The sequence below is a fragment of the Lepidochelys kempii genome, chromosome 2 (assembly GCF_965140265.1).
Source record: "Lepidochelys kempii isolate rLepKem1 chromosome 2, rLepKem1.hap2, whole genome shotgun sequence".
Lineage (NCBI taxonomy): Eukaryota > Metazoa > Chordata > Testudines > Cheloniidae > Lepidochelys > Lepidochelys kempii.
Genome location: NC_133257.1, coordinates 119,954,720 through 119,970,142, shown reverse-complemented (window position 1 = coordinate 119,970,142; position 15,423 = coordinate 119,954,720). Strand labels below are relative to the sequence as shown.

Genomic DNA, 15,423 nt, shown 5'->3' with positions numbered 1-15,423 from the left:
TGTGTGTGTGTTTTCTCAGGGTGGTAGGCACTGTACAGACACAGAGAAAGAAACAGTTTCTGTCCAAAAGAGTTTACAGTCTAAATAGACCTAGACCAGGGGTGGCCAACCTGAGCCTGAGAAGAACCCAGAATTTACCAATGTACATTGCCAAAGAACCACACTAATATGTCAGCAGCTCCCCATCAGCTTCCCCCGCCCCGCACCGCCGCTCCCAGCACCTCCCACCCACTGGCAGCCCTGCCGATCAGCGCCTCTCAATCAGCTGTTTCATGGTGTGCAGGAGGCTCAGGGGGTGGAGGAGCGAGGGCACAGCAGGCTTAGGGGGTGGGGCGGGAAGGGGTGGAGTGTGGGCAGGGCCTGTGGCAGAATTAGGGGTTGAGCAGTGAGCACCCCCGGCACATTGGAAAGTTGGCGCCTGCAGCTCTAGCCCCGGAGTCAGTGCCTATACAAGGAGCCGCATATTAACTTCTGAAGAGCCACAGGTTGGCCACCCCTGATGTAGACCATAAGGAGGGGAGAAGAGGGGGAGGCTGGCAGAAAGAAGCCCACTTTTTTCTTTTGCAGGTCACCTTTTAAATGAAAATTTATTTTTGAAGATATCATTTATATGAAGGCAAAAGCATACAACTTGATAATACCTCTGAGGCTATGTTCTTCCATGAGCACATAATTTTTGCTGTCCCATTATGCAGCAGGTTAAATATAACTTGTGCTTGCTGTACATCTAAACATCAGCTATATATGGATTTGTGAACAAGTGCCAGCATTTGACTTGATTTAAGTTGACCATGTATTTGAGAACACAGAAATAACTGCTAAAGCTTTCAATAGGGTTTTCTCTTATCTTATTCAACCACACAAAAACAGGCTCCTTGCGATGCATTCTAAAAGAACAAGCTTGTGGGATTGTAAGAAAAAGTGTCAAGTTAACACAGTGTGGTCCTAACATTCCCAATGCTCCGCTACTGATTCTCTGAAAGCTGCTGCTTCCAGTATGTGTCTGTTGGTGTCACTGCAGTGGAATTTGTCATTTTCCTGCGATATTGTGAGAAATTATAAGAATTTTCATACTAGAACGAATCAGCAGTCTCTCTGTTCAAGTATCTGGTCTCTTAACCATGGTCTATACAGGATCTGTTACCAAAGGATGTAAAACTACTTCAGAGCACCCAGTTGTCTGATATGACACTGTGGGAGGATAAGAAAGTACTAGAGGAACTTGAACCCAACAAAATAAGATTTTCCTTGCATTACTCACAATAAGTGGATTTTTTTTAAAAAATAGGTGTGCATCTACAGTACCTGCTTTTGTAGTAGGGCATGTTTGCTCCTGATATGCTATCTTGGAGAAACTTAACATTTCATGTATACCGAAATATTACTGCCTTAATGTGTCCAAGGTCAGAGAGCTTGTGATATATGCCACATTAATTACCTTCTAAATAAATGGATAAACCTAACTTGAAACACCCCAAATCTGTAAACTCCAAATTGCCAAAGTTATAAAATGTTTTCTTTTTTGCAGGTTATTAGAAGAGCTACTAAACAAATTTAAAAGTAGTATGCACTTGCAGCTCACCTGCTTTCAAGCTTCTTCAGCAATGATGAAAACATAGACAACAGCAAAACGCAAGCATCACACAAAAGAACACAGTTAAACGTACTCCCATTACTCCCAGCTGTTTCCTTTAAACACTGAGCAGAATACTTAAATCATTGGAGTGGTGGTTCAATTTACTGGCAAGCAATAGTGTGATTCCTGTGGTTATCCTTCAAAATAAGAAAAATTATTAGAAATGCCACAGTAAAAAAAAAAAAAAAAATTATCTATTGTTTTTCATCCTATCAAGGCTGTTAGACGAACTTTGCTCTAATATCCTCTCCATAGCTGTATGTTTATAGAGAAATCTTCATGTGTATGCCGCAAAGTATATTTCATTTGTTAGAAATATTTTTTGAAAATGGGGCATGTTAGACATTTCTGAATATCTCAGTTTGAAGCTCCCTGGTCGCACAGGAATGCTGACGAGAACAGATGTGTATATTGGCATGTTGTAAGATTCAACTGGTATAAACTATCCAGATGCATACTACAAATGTTACTACCTGCAGATGGCTCTAATACACATTCAAATATAGTATGCAGGGGAAAGGGGCTGCGTGTTTGAAAAATTTAACACTTTAGGTAATTTCTCTGCCATTGTCTTCAAGTGCTCACAAATCTGACTTCTTGTTTTTTTTAAATTCAGCTGATCTCCTGGGCCGGGCAATACTGTGTTCTCTATTCTAGTTCAGTCAGAAAGTCAAAGTGAAATATATAGCCGAAATATAGCAGTACTTTTCAGTGGCAACTTAACAGTTAGTGACTGCTCTGCATTGTAAATGCAAGCATCGCAGTATTTTAAATACATCTAAATCTTCACTAAATCAAATATTCTTTATTGGTTAAGGTCCAGAAGAGCAAACAACTTCTCAGATAGTCAAAAAAAAAAAAAAGAGCTACTGATAGTGTAGTGTAGGCCACTGGATTTTCCTGCTTCCTTCCCACTTCCTCTCCTGCCTTTCCTCCTCGTTTTAGACTTACTCCCTCTGTCTGCCATCCCTCCCTGGTTGTATCATTCTCATCAGGAAATACTGAATTCCTGTTGTGAGTGGGTGGAAATTAGGCAGGCCAAAGACAAATTCTGCTCTTACTACCATAGGTGTATAATCCTAGAAGCTCTATGTATTGTGGCTTCTCTACTGACCCTAAAGACTCACATCTTGTGACTTGATGTAAAGTACAGGAAATAAAGATGCCATAAACTAAAACAAATATTAGTTAGTATAGGCTATTAGTTTTGGGGAGGGGGGGTTGTTGTTGTTTTTTTACTGATCTACTAAAGAAATAATGGCCAATACTTATCTGCTGTTTATGCATTTAAAGTTATTTTGGCCTGGTTTACAGAAGCCATCATTTGAATTCACAAAACATTTTTAATGAATCACCAGAAATTCTTTATCTTGCCAATACAGTTAAATGCTTTAAAAATAAAATATAGAGCTTCAATATTAAACTATGAAATATTGTAAGAAACAGTTTGATGCCTATATATGTGGCTAAATAAGCATTAAGAGGATTTTAATGAAAATCTGAAACTTTTTAATGTATATGCTTATTGGGGGAGTATTAAACAGTTACCTGGACCACCGTTGTTTTCCTAAATATGTTATCTAACGTAAGCTGACTATATAAATTTATAGTCACAGTTTCTGGTTTGATTGTACAGTTTGTTAGACCTGTAAAGGCACTAACTTCAGAATAATAAAGTGGTGTTTAAGCAAGATGACCATTAACTTTCTGTGAATTTATTTTTGAAGAATTTATGACCTTCTTTACATAATATGTGAGGTTTTATATTTGCATCAGCTAGGTTGCAACATTTATGAAGTTTTTATGCTCAAGTAAGAAACATCCCTCAGAGCGTCATTATATTGGTCACCTTATGTAACAAGAGATTGGTTGTTCTCTTCAAACCTAAGCCAAGCCATTTGCTTTTAGTTGAGTCTTTCTACAAGAATGCTGAATGTTACTGGCAGAGAGGCTAAGAATAATGGGAAAGGGATCACATGTTACTTGAATTAAACGTGGTGAGGAAAGGGGTCATGAACCAGTGTAGTACAAGAGTATTAGATTTCAAGAAAGCAGATTTGGGGGAAATGAAGAAACCTAGTGAACAAGGTGCAATGGAAAAAATTATTAAAATCCACTTGGGTGGAAGAGGGGTTAAGAATGCTAAAATACCATAATTAAGGTACAACAGACTACAGTTCCTCTGAAAAAGAAGATTATGAGGAACAAGAAGTGGTCAATGCGGCTTCACGAGGACCTGTTCAAAAATATAGTGAGTAAAAAGTACATTACTGGAAATGGAAAAGCATTGTGGGACCACACCAGAATACATAGTCAAATAAGACTTGAAGAGAGCACACATGCAGACACACACACACTCTTCATGATAGCAAAAGTGTTTTAAGGGTTAAGAGTATTTATAAAGATGTACGGGTTAGTGGCAATACTGGAGAAAAACTGAGCCAATTAGTAAATGGACCTAGATACTACACTGAGGGGCCTCTATAAGGCCAAAAATCAGCAAGGTACTTAAGAACATGCCTGACTTTAAGTGTCATTGGGACTGCTCACAGTCTTAAAGTTATGTACGTGCATATGTACATCCCTTCTGAATCAGCATCTAGATACCTAAGAAAGATTAATGACAACTCTAAAAGAATGAGCTGGATTGTTGGGGGTCTTTTCATCTACCATTTAAAAGAAAAATAAACTTGGGAAATTAGGAAGTGACAACAAGCATGTACAAATAGATCTTCATTAAAAATAACAGGTGCAGGAAATACACATCTCAGTGCGTCCAGATGTTATGCACCTTGAGGTGTTAAGGAATTAGCTCACAAAGGGCTTGTCCATGTGAGTGGGGTGTAAATTCCAGCACGTTAGGGTGTTTTGCATTACCTGTTCCTTGTGGACCCTGCTGGTACACAATGAAAGTTCCCTAGTGCATACTAATGCAGTCCTGTTTCAAACAGTACTATGTTAATGCACACTAGGGAGTTTTTATTGTGTGCCAACAGGGTCCACACATCACACCAGTTAGTGTGCCCCAAATTAGTGCCCATTAGAATTTATGCCACCCTAGTGCAAACTAATACACTGGGTAGATGAGCCCTAATTTACTGAACTACTGAGAATTACTTTTTGAAAAGTCACTGATGATTGGGGTGGTCCCGAAAGATTGGGGGAAAGCAAATGGGGTACTGAAGTTAAAAAAGAAAAAAAACATAATCAGGGGAGGAGTGACTCAGTTAAAGTGAACGTCACCCCCTAGTAAAATAATTAAACAAATAAGGGGACAATCCATAAACATACAGAGGATAGTGTCACCAAAAGAAACAAGCAATGTGTGGGAATGAAGAACAAATCCTGGCAAACAAACCTGAGTTTTTAAAATATCTTCATTAATAGGCTGTGGAAGGTATAGAGTATGTCAATGACATTTGCAGATTATATCTGATAGAGAGTTGTTGAACACTCTTGGGGCAGAGAAATAATACAGAAGAACCTAGACGATTGGAAACGTGGACCAAAATCCTGCAAACATTTACACACACTCTTAACTTTATGAATAGGCAGGGGACTGCTGGTACTTAAAGTGAAACTTGTGTGTAAGTCTTTGCAGAATTGGGGCCGTGATTTGTGGATCAAGGATGTCAAGCAAATTCTGCCCACCCACATGCATCAAAAGCCCTAAATATACCAGAACCAGTACAAATTCACTATCTGACAGCAAGAAGGAGGTGAGACGCTTGCGCTGGGGGGCTGGGGCTGGACATTTTGTAGCTCTGTGGGGCTCTATGTGCTGTAGCACAAGGGGAGGGGGGATGACTGACGGGTTGAATTTACCCACTTACCAAACCATTGCCAAGCCTATTGCATCCCTGAGAAGTGTACTAAAGGTGAGATTTTTATTCACATACCCTATTGCCATGCAACTATTGAACCATTCATTTCTGGGTACATCCATTACCAGAGAGAGAGACAGACTGGAGGGAAATCAAAGAAGTGAAACAAAATGACTGACATACAACACAGATTAATCTATAAGGAAAAACCTAAAAAAATAAATACAAGGTGAGCAACAAGTATGGGGGAACAGAATGCATGCCTGCAGATACTTGGAAAGTCTAAACACCAAAGAGGGAGGGGCATTGTTCAGACTGATGCAAAACTAGGTGAAATGAGGATTAATTAAAAAGAAAAATTGGATTAACACAGAAATTTCCTGACAGAGAGATCTGTGACTTGCCAGGAACTTGCTGGAAGTCCCCTGCCTATACACATTTAACACTTGACTGGTTAAAGCATTAGAAAATATAGAAACTATTTCTGAACTGACCCCCTGGGGTTTTGAATTAAGTGGTTCAAGTGTTTTCTTTTAGTGTGTGTGATTTTGTGACATCATGCAAAAATGGCATGTTCTAGAGATTATTCTGGCTTTGTAAAAAAGGCAACATCAAGACCAGAATTTGGCTGTTACCATGATTACATATGATCTTCAGTTCTTTTTAGAAAAGACAACATGCAAACATATCAAAACTCCTGTTATATTGGGCCTAATCTAAAGCCCATTGTAATCAATAGAAAAACTCATTGACTTCAGTGGGCTTCGGATTAGGCCAATTGTCAAATTGTACATGAAAACCCATGTGCATGCAGAAAACGTACTTCCTAAGAGACAGAGTTAACATCTGTCCCAATCTGGGATCTCGCTAGGGCATGAGTGGGCCCTGCATCTTTTGTATTTGCTATACACGTTGTGGAACCATTTTGCAATGTGAAATCTACAGTGACCTTTATCAGAATAAATGAAAATTGAAATACATGCAAAATGGTATCTAATCCTACAGATGGGCTCAAACCCTAAAATTCAGATCTGGATCTTGAACACTTTCCAGTTTTGGGTGTTTTGATCTGAGGGTTGAATTTGGACCCATCTTGATCTGTGACAATAAGAGGACACTTGTATGTGTCAGCAAATCTGCTTCATGTTATGAATTGTGGCACACATGGGCACTTGGAAGTGTAATATTTGGCTAGAACTGGTAAAAGATATGTGACTTGTCAAAACAATTGGCAGCGCTTGTAGTCCTTGCCATGCCACTAGAGCTTATTACATTGTGCTGTAGAGCATAAATATGCTTTGGAGTGTCTGGGTTTCAGGACTCGATGTGAACTACATCTGCAGCTAGCCTTGTTACACTGATGGCAGACCTCAAATGGGACTAGAGTGATGGCAAGTCTGTTCCATACTGTCACACAGCAGTAAAATAATCACTCTGGCATGGTAATTAACTTAAAAGTTCTTAGTCCAGGATCAAATTTTATACCCAAGGAAAAAGGCTAAGCAATTTTAAAATAATATCAAACAATTAAAACGTTTATTAGATAGGGACTCTTATTTGCTCCTTTTGATCTCAGATATCTTTTTTTAATGGGACTGACACATTTGTTTATATCTGTCCAGGGGACAGAATGGCTTCAAGGGAATTAATAAGGGGGTTTAGACTTTGTTACCTCTATGTCACTGCTTAATGTCAAGGCAAAGGCAGGTAGTGACCAAAAGCTGTTACTACCCAACTGCTATCCCACCTTGAGTAACAATCGTAAACTTTTCATATATTAGGAAGGTCTGGGGCCTGGTGATCATGTGGATAGTAAACAAAACAACAGGTGCTTCAGGAAATGGGGGTGATTGTGTAGCAAGTAGCAATCTATACTGGAACAATGTTGGGGGGCACTAAGTGTCTATTGAATGACACAAAATTGAGCTTTAAAAGGTTCACACTGCAGTTTCAAATGGATATTATTTTTATTGTTAATGGTTTATAATATGATAGCACCCTCAGTGTTATAGACACTGTATAGGCAAATGCAAAGAGCATATTTTCTATACTGCTATTAATTTCTTTCCCTAAACTGTTGTGCAGTAATGCTGACAGCAGCTGCATTTCATTCCAGAGGTGGCTGCTTTTCTTCCAGTGGTAAGGGAAGTGATTTTCTTATTAAATGCAAAATCCTAGCATTAATGCACTGTGAAGATTCAAATAACATGCATGCAAATGTCAGGCGATTCCTAAAGTTAAGGCTGCTTCTATATATCCTTTCACTCAATGGGAACAAAAAGAGAAAATGCTACATAATGTAAAATGTAGACAAGATACTTTTACAAGAGCGGCATTCTCTGTTAAAATGTTCTGACTTTTGCATGCTTGATATTTCTACTTGAGCATTTCAGCAAACAATAGTCTTTTGCATTTTGTTTTTGTTTTTTGGATTGTTGAACAGAAAAAAAAAAAATCCAGAGCTATTTTTCTGCGAGGAGCATTACAAACGTTTGTCTTCACCTTTGTAAGTTTCTTCATCTAGAGCTACCATGTGTTAAAGGCTCTGTGATGCAGCAGCCTTCTTATCCTCTACGTCTCATGAGCACCATTAATTCCAAGTGCAGAGATTCTAAAAGACCTTTAATTGAGATGTTCAGAACTCATCCATCCTTAATTGGCATAAGTTCTTTAATACAGAGCTATTGGCCTGTGATTTTTTACAAGTTCTTCCAGTTTCCCCGATGGAGCAGGCAGGCCGTTATGTAAAGTCCTGAACAAACCCACTTAAAGGATTATGTCTGCACTGCAATTAGACACCAGTGGCTGGCCCATGCCAGCTGACTTGGGCTTGTTGGTCTCTGGCTGCAGAACTGTTTAACTGCATTGTAGACATTCTGGCTTGGGCTTCAGACGAAGCTCTGGGATCCTCCCACCTTGCAGGATCCTAAAGCCCAAGTCCCAGCCCAAGCCCAGATATCTACACTGCAATTAAACAACCCCACAGCCCAAGCCCCATGTGCCTGACATCCGCTGGCACAGGCCAACCGTGGGTTTTTAATTGTAGTGTAGACATACCCAAAGTGCTTAAGAACATAACAACGGCCATACTGGGTCAGACCAAAGGTCCATCAAGCCCAATATCCTGTCCTCTGAGTGTGGCCAATGGCAGGTGCCCCAAAGGGAATGAACAGACGGGTTATCAAGTGATCCGTTTAAGTCCTTTAAAAGAAGATAGTTGTGGGCAACTTAAATAAAGTAGTGTAGACATACCCATTAGTATGCCTCCTTCCATTAGTAACAAAAGATCTTGCTATTTTAGGACTAATGAAATTAACTGGTAAGACACAGTTTTTTCTAAATGCAGCTGTTTTTCAGTTGTCAAAGTGAACCTTTTCTGATCAGAATATATGGGGGAAATGTGTTTTCTTTTCCTCATGTTCTCATTGCATAAAATAGTTTAACCAATTCTGCTGAAACTTCCTTCTTGTATAGAAAATTCTCAAATTCCTTTTGAGTTGGAAAGTTTTGAAAAAGGAGGATCAGAATAGAAATCTGAATTCAGTTGTATCTGTAGCAGATCTTGGTGCATACTATATACTTATGTTCAGCTTTTAGACCATTTGGCATCTTTCTGGATGAATCATCTGTAAATTACTCATTGTCAGTAACAGAGATTGAGGGAACAACAAGGTGAGATATGATTTGAATTTGGTCTTAAATGGAACCTCCCTGCCTGTTTCTAAATATTTGGGTGATCTAGGAACAACTGGGAGGTCCTGGTCTGTCTCAATTTCCGTGGCATGGGGGTTTTGTGCTTTTGACATTTCTGTTAATTCAACAAAAGTATGTTGAAATTCTCACTGTGGTGGAAGATTCTGCTTCAGCAAAAAGAGCACTTTCCTCAATTTTTTATTTTTATTTTATTTTATTTGGTCATAAGCAGATTTTCAGCATATACCATCCAATCAGCTAGCATATAATTTAAAATGAGCAAGATGAGAAAATCCTCATCACTGCTCATTACTCACATTTTCTGATGAATTTTGTTCATTGAAGTGGCTTGCATTTTTTATATTGACAAAGAGGTGATTTCCCCTTTCAGCTAATCTTTTAGATATTCTGTAGATACTTATAAAATTGAAATGCTGATGTGCTACTTAGTATTTTTGGGTTGTGAACTAAATAAGTAGGTAGGTTCACAGAGAGTTATGGGAATCCATTAATAAAGCCAGGACAACTCTGAAACGTTATAAGGTAAATGTTTGAATGCAACTTTTCTAATCACAAAAGCATGGTCTGCATGGGGAGACAGCCTCCAAATTTTTCTGTTCAGGCATTTTAACATCAGACTTTCAAAGTGGCAGAAGCTGATCCCTCCATCCAAGTTGCACAATACCATGTTAGCTATGATCATCGGAGTTTATAAAATGCCACCAGCCACAAGATAGAAGTAAACGTCAATAAAATCCTTCATGTTGTAAGAAAAAAAATCTATCATGCATTCTGAAAGCTCGCAAAATAATAATGTCCTTGAAGAGAACACCTTAAATTCTTCAGCACAAAGAGAGAGGTACATCACATAAAGAGTGCGGGGGACCTGTGGGCCATTTACTATCCTGTCTCTGACACTGGCAAATACCTGCTGCTTGAATAGGTTATGTGCTAGCAGCTGTGGTCAGCTGCTTATACCCTGAATCACTAGGACTTGTATCCCTTTAAAAAAAAAAGCAGGGTTGGGGGAATTGCTATCTAATTTGACTGGATTTCTCCTTACCTATATAAACACTGAATACTTTTTTGATTCCTACTAAGCTGTTGTCCTCGATGATATCTTTTGACAATTAAATCCCACAGGTTAAGGATGTGCTGCATATACTTTTTAAAGTATCATCATAAAAGAACGGCAGGATCATACCTGAATTGTGTACTGCGATGTGACAGCTGGGGTCAGTGTGCGGGCGCTGGCTGGTGTTGGTGGCCTGTGCCATGCAGGAGATGTGACTAGATGACTTGAGGGTCCCTTTTGATCTCAAACTCTATGAAAATACCTCTGAATTCTTTTCAAAAGCACAGCCCTAGCTCTCGATTTTAGGTATTTAGGCCCCCATCAGTGTAGTATCTGGGCACCTGACAGTCTGTAATGTATTTTGCATCACAGAAGCCCTGTGAGGCAACGTGCTGTTATCCTCATTGTCCAGGCATGGAGTTAAGACACGGAGAGAGGAAGGGACTAGCCCAATGTCATTTTAAAAGTCCGTGGCAGAGTACTGACTTGAACCTAGGTAGCCCAAGTCCTAGGTTAGTTGAAGGGTGGCTGTACCAAAGTGTCAGCTTGTTGACACATGTTCACATAATAACCAGTGCCTGTGTGCATAAAGACATTATGCTCTTCATAGTGCACCATCCATTGAGACCAATGGGAGATCGGTCTGCTTGCAAAATAAAGGGAGAATGTGCCTCTTTGCAAAGACTCTCTTTTTTGTGTGGCCGTTGACTGAAGTCCTCAAGTGTTTTGTATTACGGATAAGTCTTGGATGTTACTAATAAAACAGATATGTTAAACTCAACTTCGTATCTCTAGCAGCTGGTTCAATGACATATCTTTTGGCAACATTTGACTTTCTGAGATTATGCTTTGGAGAAGTTTCTGATTGATGTCTTGCAGCTTTATGTGATTCCATTGCTGGCGCTGTATTAAACTTGGCCGTGTCGGGTTTTCTGGACTCTCACTGAAATCAACATATCAGAGTGGTGGTGGTGGTGATGTCTTTTCTCAAGTGGAAAGTCTGGGAGGCCCAGTCATGTAGAAAAATCTTGACATCCCCCTCATCAGTGTTTGTATTAGTAATAGATAAATGTATAATGAATATATGGAGAGCTAATGAGGGCTCAGAAAAAATGTTGTGGTCTCGTATGAATGGTTGGGTGTCTTTCCTCTGTATTGCTGCAAAAAGGCACATGTACCGAGAGAACTTCCTGCCAGAAACTGCCTCCTCAGGAAGCCCTGAAGAATCTGCAATTTTTCTTCATACATAGTTTCTCACTAAATCTGCCCATAACTTTCTGTGGGAACCTGAATCCCCCAGTTCTTCTTTGAAGAGTGTCCCTGTGGGTGCTCCTCTTTAGGCGATTGCCTGTAATCAGAGATTTGTAGAAGTAGTGCCTGGTTGGGTCACACATGTGCTGTCCCCATCTCACACTGCTTCAGGTGGCTACATAGTGCCATGTAACCCCCCACCCGCACCCTGTTCCTTCTCTACCACCTTTGGCTTGAGTTGAAGCACTTAGCAGTGCCTCTGTATGTTGTATCTATATAAACACTGAATACTGGAGTACCACGGAATGTATTCACTACTTTAATCTAGCTAGTCTGGTTACTTAGGGAATAGTTCATTGTTGGCTAGTTTATAATTACCTCTCCTTCACCGTTTATTTTATGTCTCTAAAAAAACCACACCCTTTTTTTCTCTTATATTAGGATATTAAGTTTTAGTTGATAATGAACCTTTAGATCAGCATATTGTCCTCCCTCAGGGGAGAAAACCCACCAAGAAACCACATTCTCCGACTCAGCAGACCCTATCAGTACCAACTGCACTGGGACCTTCCACCTCTGAGGGACCATCTGGTATTGTGGGTACTGCACTAGCAGGCTAGCTCAGACAAGCGCAGCAATGGGAAAGCGAAACCGTCTGCCTCAGTACCATTGGAGTAGATGAGGCACTCGGCACCGAGCAGCTTGACATCACTGTAGGCTATGGCACCACCTTCTGTCTCCACAATGCGCAGAGTCTATCCTCAGCACCAACAACTGCACCCCAGATATCGGTACCACCAAACACCTTCCTCGATACCTATGCTCTTGGTACCGCTGCAATTCCTTCGCCACAAGAATCTCCTAGTCTCCTCGACACTGGACTCTCCTCTCCTCAGTATCGACCTGACTCCAGCAGGCTCCATACAAGCCATCTTACCATACCATCTAGATTTGCTCCTCCCTTTTCAAGTGATGAGGGTGACAAGGATGAAGGAGAAATCTACTCCTCCCATCATTCTTCACCTCCCCATACATCTACCAGAGCAGGTCCATTGTAACAAAGGGACTATCACCTGGAACCTGAAACTCAGAACTTGTATGGACACCCCTGGATGCCACCACTCATGCCTTTCCCACCACAGCTATAGTGGGACCCATGGGCAGCGTACCACTGCAGATGCACTAAGCAGAAAATTTTCCCAAGACTGGAGTACTACAGAATGTATTCAAACAGTGGGAGTCCCCAACTGTAGACCTCTCTGCAACAACTCAAAATGCCAAGTGCCCAAATTTCTGCTCCAGAGGGGGATTGGGGCCCCGTTCCCTGGGCAATGCTTTTCTCATCAAATGGGACGCCTTCCCTCTGGCCTCTCTTCTAGCATGGGTCACACACAAGATCAGGACAGACAACTGTAGAGTCATCTTAATAGCCCCCACATGGCCCAGGCAAATGTAGTTTCCTTATGTCCTAAAGATGGCCGTGTGCCCATCATGCACTTTTCCTCTTCTACCTCCTCTCCTCTCCCAGTATGTGGGCCAGGTTCACCACCTGAATCTGGCAAGACTTCACCTCCAGGGGTAGCTACTCCGTGGCTCCAAGAAGCCAAAATGACCTGTTCAGAGGAAGTAAGGGACAGTCTGTTAAATAGTCATAGAGCAACTACTCAACATACATACCTACACAAATGAAGGCATTTCAATACATAGTGCCAAAATAGACAAATCATGGTGGTTTCCTCTCCTCTACCATTGGTACTGGACTATATATTGGAATTTAAGAAACCGAGCCTCTCCATGAGGTCGGTCAAAGTACATCTTGCAGCTATCACAGTGTTCCACCACAAGATGGATGAGTTCTCAATTTTCACTCATCCAATCACCAAGCATTTTCTCAAGGGCCTTCGTAACATCTACCCCCAAAATACAAACCCTTACTGCATCATGGGATGTCAATCTGGTGTTACAAGGCCTTACTGAACCCCCATTTGAACCACTAGCAGCATGTCCACTACTCCACCTTTCGATGAAGATGCCCTTCCTCATCACCATCATGTCCCCTCAGTGGGTAGGGAACTGAGAGCCCTCACAGCACACACTTCCCATATACAACATTCTTCAAAAATAAGGTTACCTTAAGACTGCATCCCAAGTTCTTACCTAAGGTTGTCTCCTCATTCCATATGAATCAGCCCACTCATCTCTCATCGTTCTTCCCAAATCTGCATAGGAATAAATGAGAACCAGCACTGCATACCCTAGACATCCGAAGGGCGCTAGTCTTTTACATAGAGAGAACAGAGACTTTCAGAAAGTCACCAAAATGATTCCTTTCCATCACAGAATGATCAAAAAGAGATACCATATCTAGACAGAGGCTATCTAAATGGATCTCCGAGTGCATTAACTTTTGTTATCAACAACAGCAGCTGCAACAGTACAGCTGTGCCACTGTGAGGTCCATAGTATAGACGTAGCCTAAAACCCCCACCGGGGACCCATGCACACTCCACCAGAGCTCTGTCTACTTTGATGGCCTTCCTTCACAATGTGCCCACTATGGATATCTCCAAAGCAGCAACATGGGCATCAGCCCACACCTTTACACAACGTTATGCCATAGAGCAGTGGTTCTCAAACTTTTTTTTCCACGGACCACTTGAAAATTGCTGAGGGTCTCAGCGGACCACTTAATGATCTTTCCAAATGTTGTTTGTACCATGAACTAACTATTGTAAAGTGCTTTGGGTAAAAGCACTATATAAAAAAAAACCCCTTAATTAACTTTTTTTGTTCTACAAATAAAAGCAGACAACTCTCATTTTCATATCAGTAGTTTTACCTTTCTAATGCAACGGATGTGCCTTCTCTCCCCCACCGCAGCAGCCACCGAGCTGGGTAGGGAAGGAGGGCCATCTCTCCCCAGCAGCCGCAGCCCTGGAGCTGGGGAAAGCCGCCTCTTTTTCTGGCTGCCGCAGCCCTACACATCCCAAATTCCCCCCACCCCCTCTTCTCGCGCCACTGCCCCCTATTCCCCCCAGGCCACCACCTCACCTTACATGTGCATCTTCTCCAGGGTCCAGGCACCTCATTTAATTGAGCCGGGCCTGTGTGGCTTCATTCTCTTGTGTGCGGCTGCCCAGGCATGCATCTGAGAGGGAACTATCTGCAGATCACTTGAATGGAGCTCGCAGACCACTGGTGGTCCACGGAACACAGTCTGAGAACCTCTGCCAAAGAGCATTCATCTATGATATCATATCTAGCATATCATCAGATGCTCTGTTCGGACTAGTGGTTTTATCGTCTGCCATGACTGCAACTCTGAAGCCCCTCCCTTCCATTGCGGGGCACTGCTCGACAGCCATCTAAAAGTTGAGCACCCACAGGAACACTCCTCACAGAAGAAGAAGAAAAGGAGAAGGTTACTCACCTTTTGCAGTAACTGAGGTTCTCTGAGATGGTTGTCCCTCTGGGTGCTCCACTACCCTCTACCCCCCGCTTCGGAGTTTTCACACTAGGTACTTTGAGGTAAAGAAGGAACCCCGGGGCGGGGGGAGGGGGTGTTGCACAGTGCTATGTACCCGCCTGGAGCGGCACGAGATGGCGACGGCGCATCTGCAACCCAACCAGGCACTGCTACTGCAAATCTCCAGTTACCAGTGCAGGGGCACGCCATCACCTAAAATGGAGCACCCACAGGGACAACCTTCTTGAAGAACCTCAGTTACTGCACAAGGTGAGTAAACTTCTCTTCTCTGCACCTGTAGAAAACACCTAGAGCAGTGAGCGTTGTGTGTCATATGTAGGCTTGGAAAATTAGATTTTTATCAGTAAATGTCGGTAAACGTTGATTTCACTATACTCACACAGTGTGACAAAAAAAATTTCCATTGATAATAACTGACATTTACATATAGGCAAAGTGAAAAAGAAAAAAAAAACTT

At 41.5% G+C, this 15,423-nt stretch overlaps 1 protein-coding gene across 3 annotated transcripts in view; it reads left to right on the top strand.

Annotated features, from left to right (window-relative positions):
- The window catches only part of EXOC2 (exocyst complex component 2), a 188,565-nt gene extending 185,233 nt beyond the window's left edge, over positions 1-3,332 (top strand). For all 3 annotated transcript variants that reach the window (XM_073332187.1, XM_073332186.1, XM_073332185.1), the window contains one exon: positions 1,529-3,332. In XM_073332187.1, the coding sequence (XP_073188288.1) occupies positions 1,529-1,619 (91 nt within the window). In that variant the 3' untranslated portion in view covers positions 1,620-3,332. The remainder of the gene's footprint in view (positions 1-1,528) is intronic.
- The last annotated feature ends 12,091 nt before the right edge of the window (positions 3,333-15,423 follow it).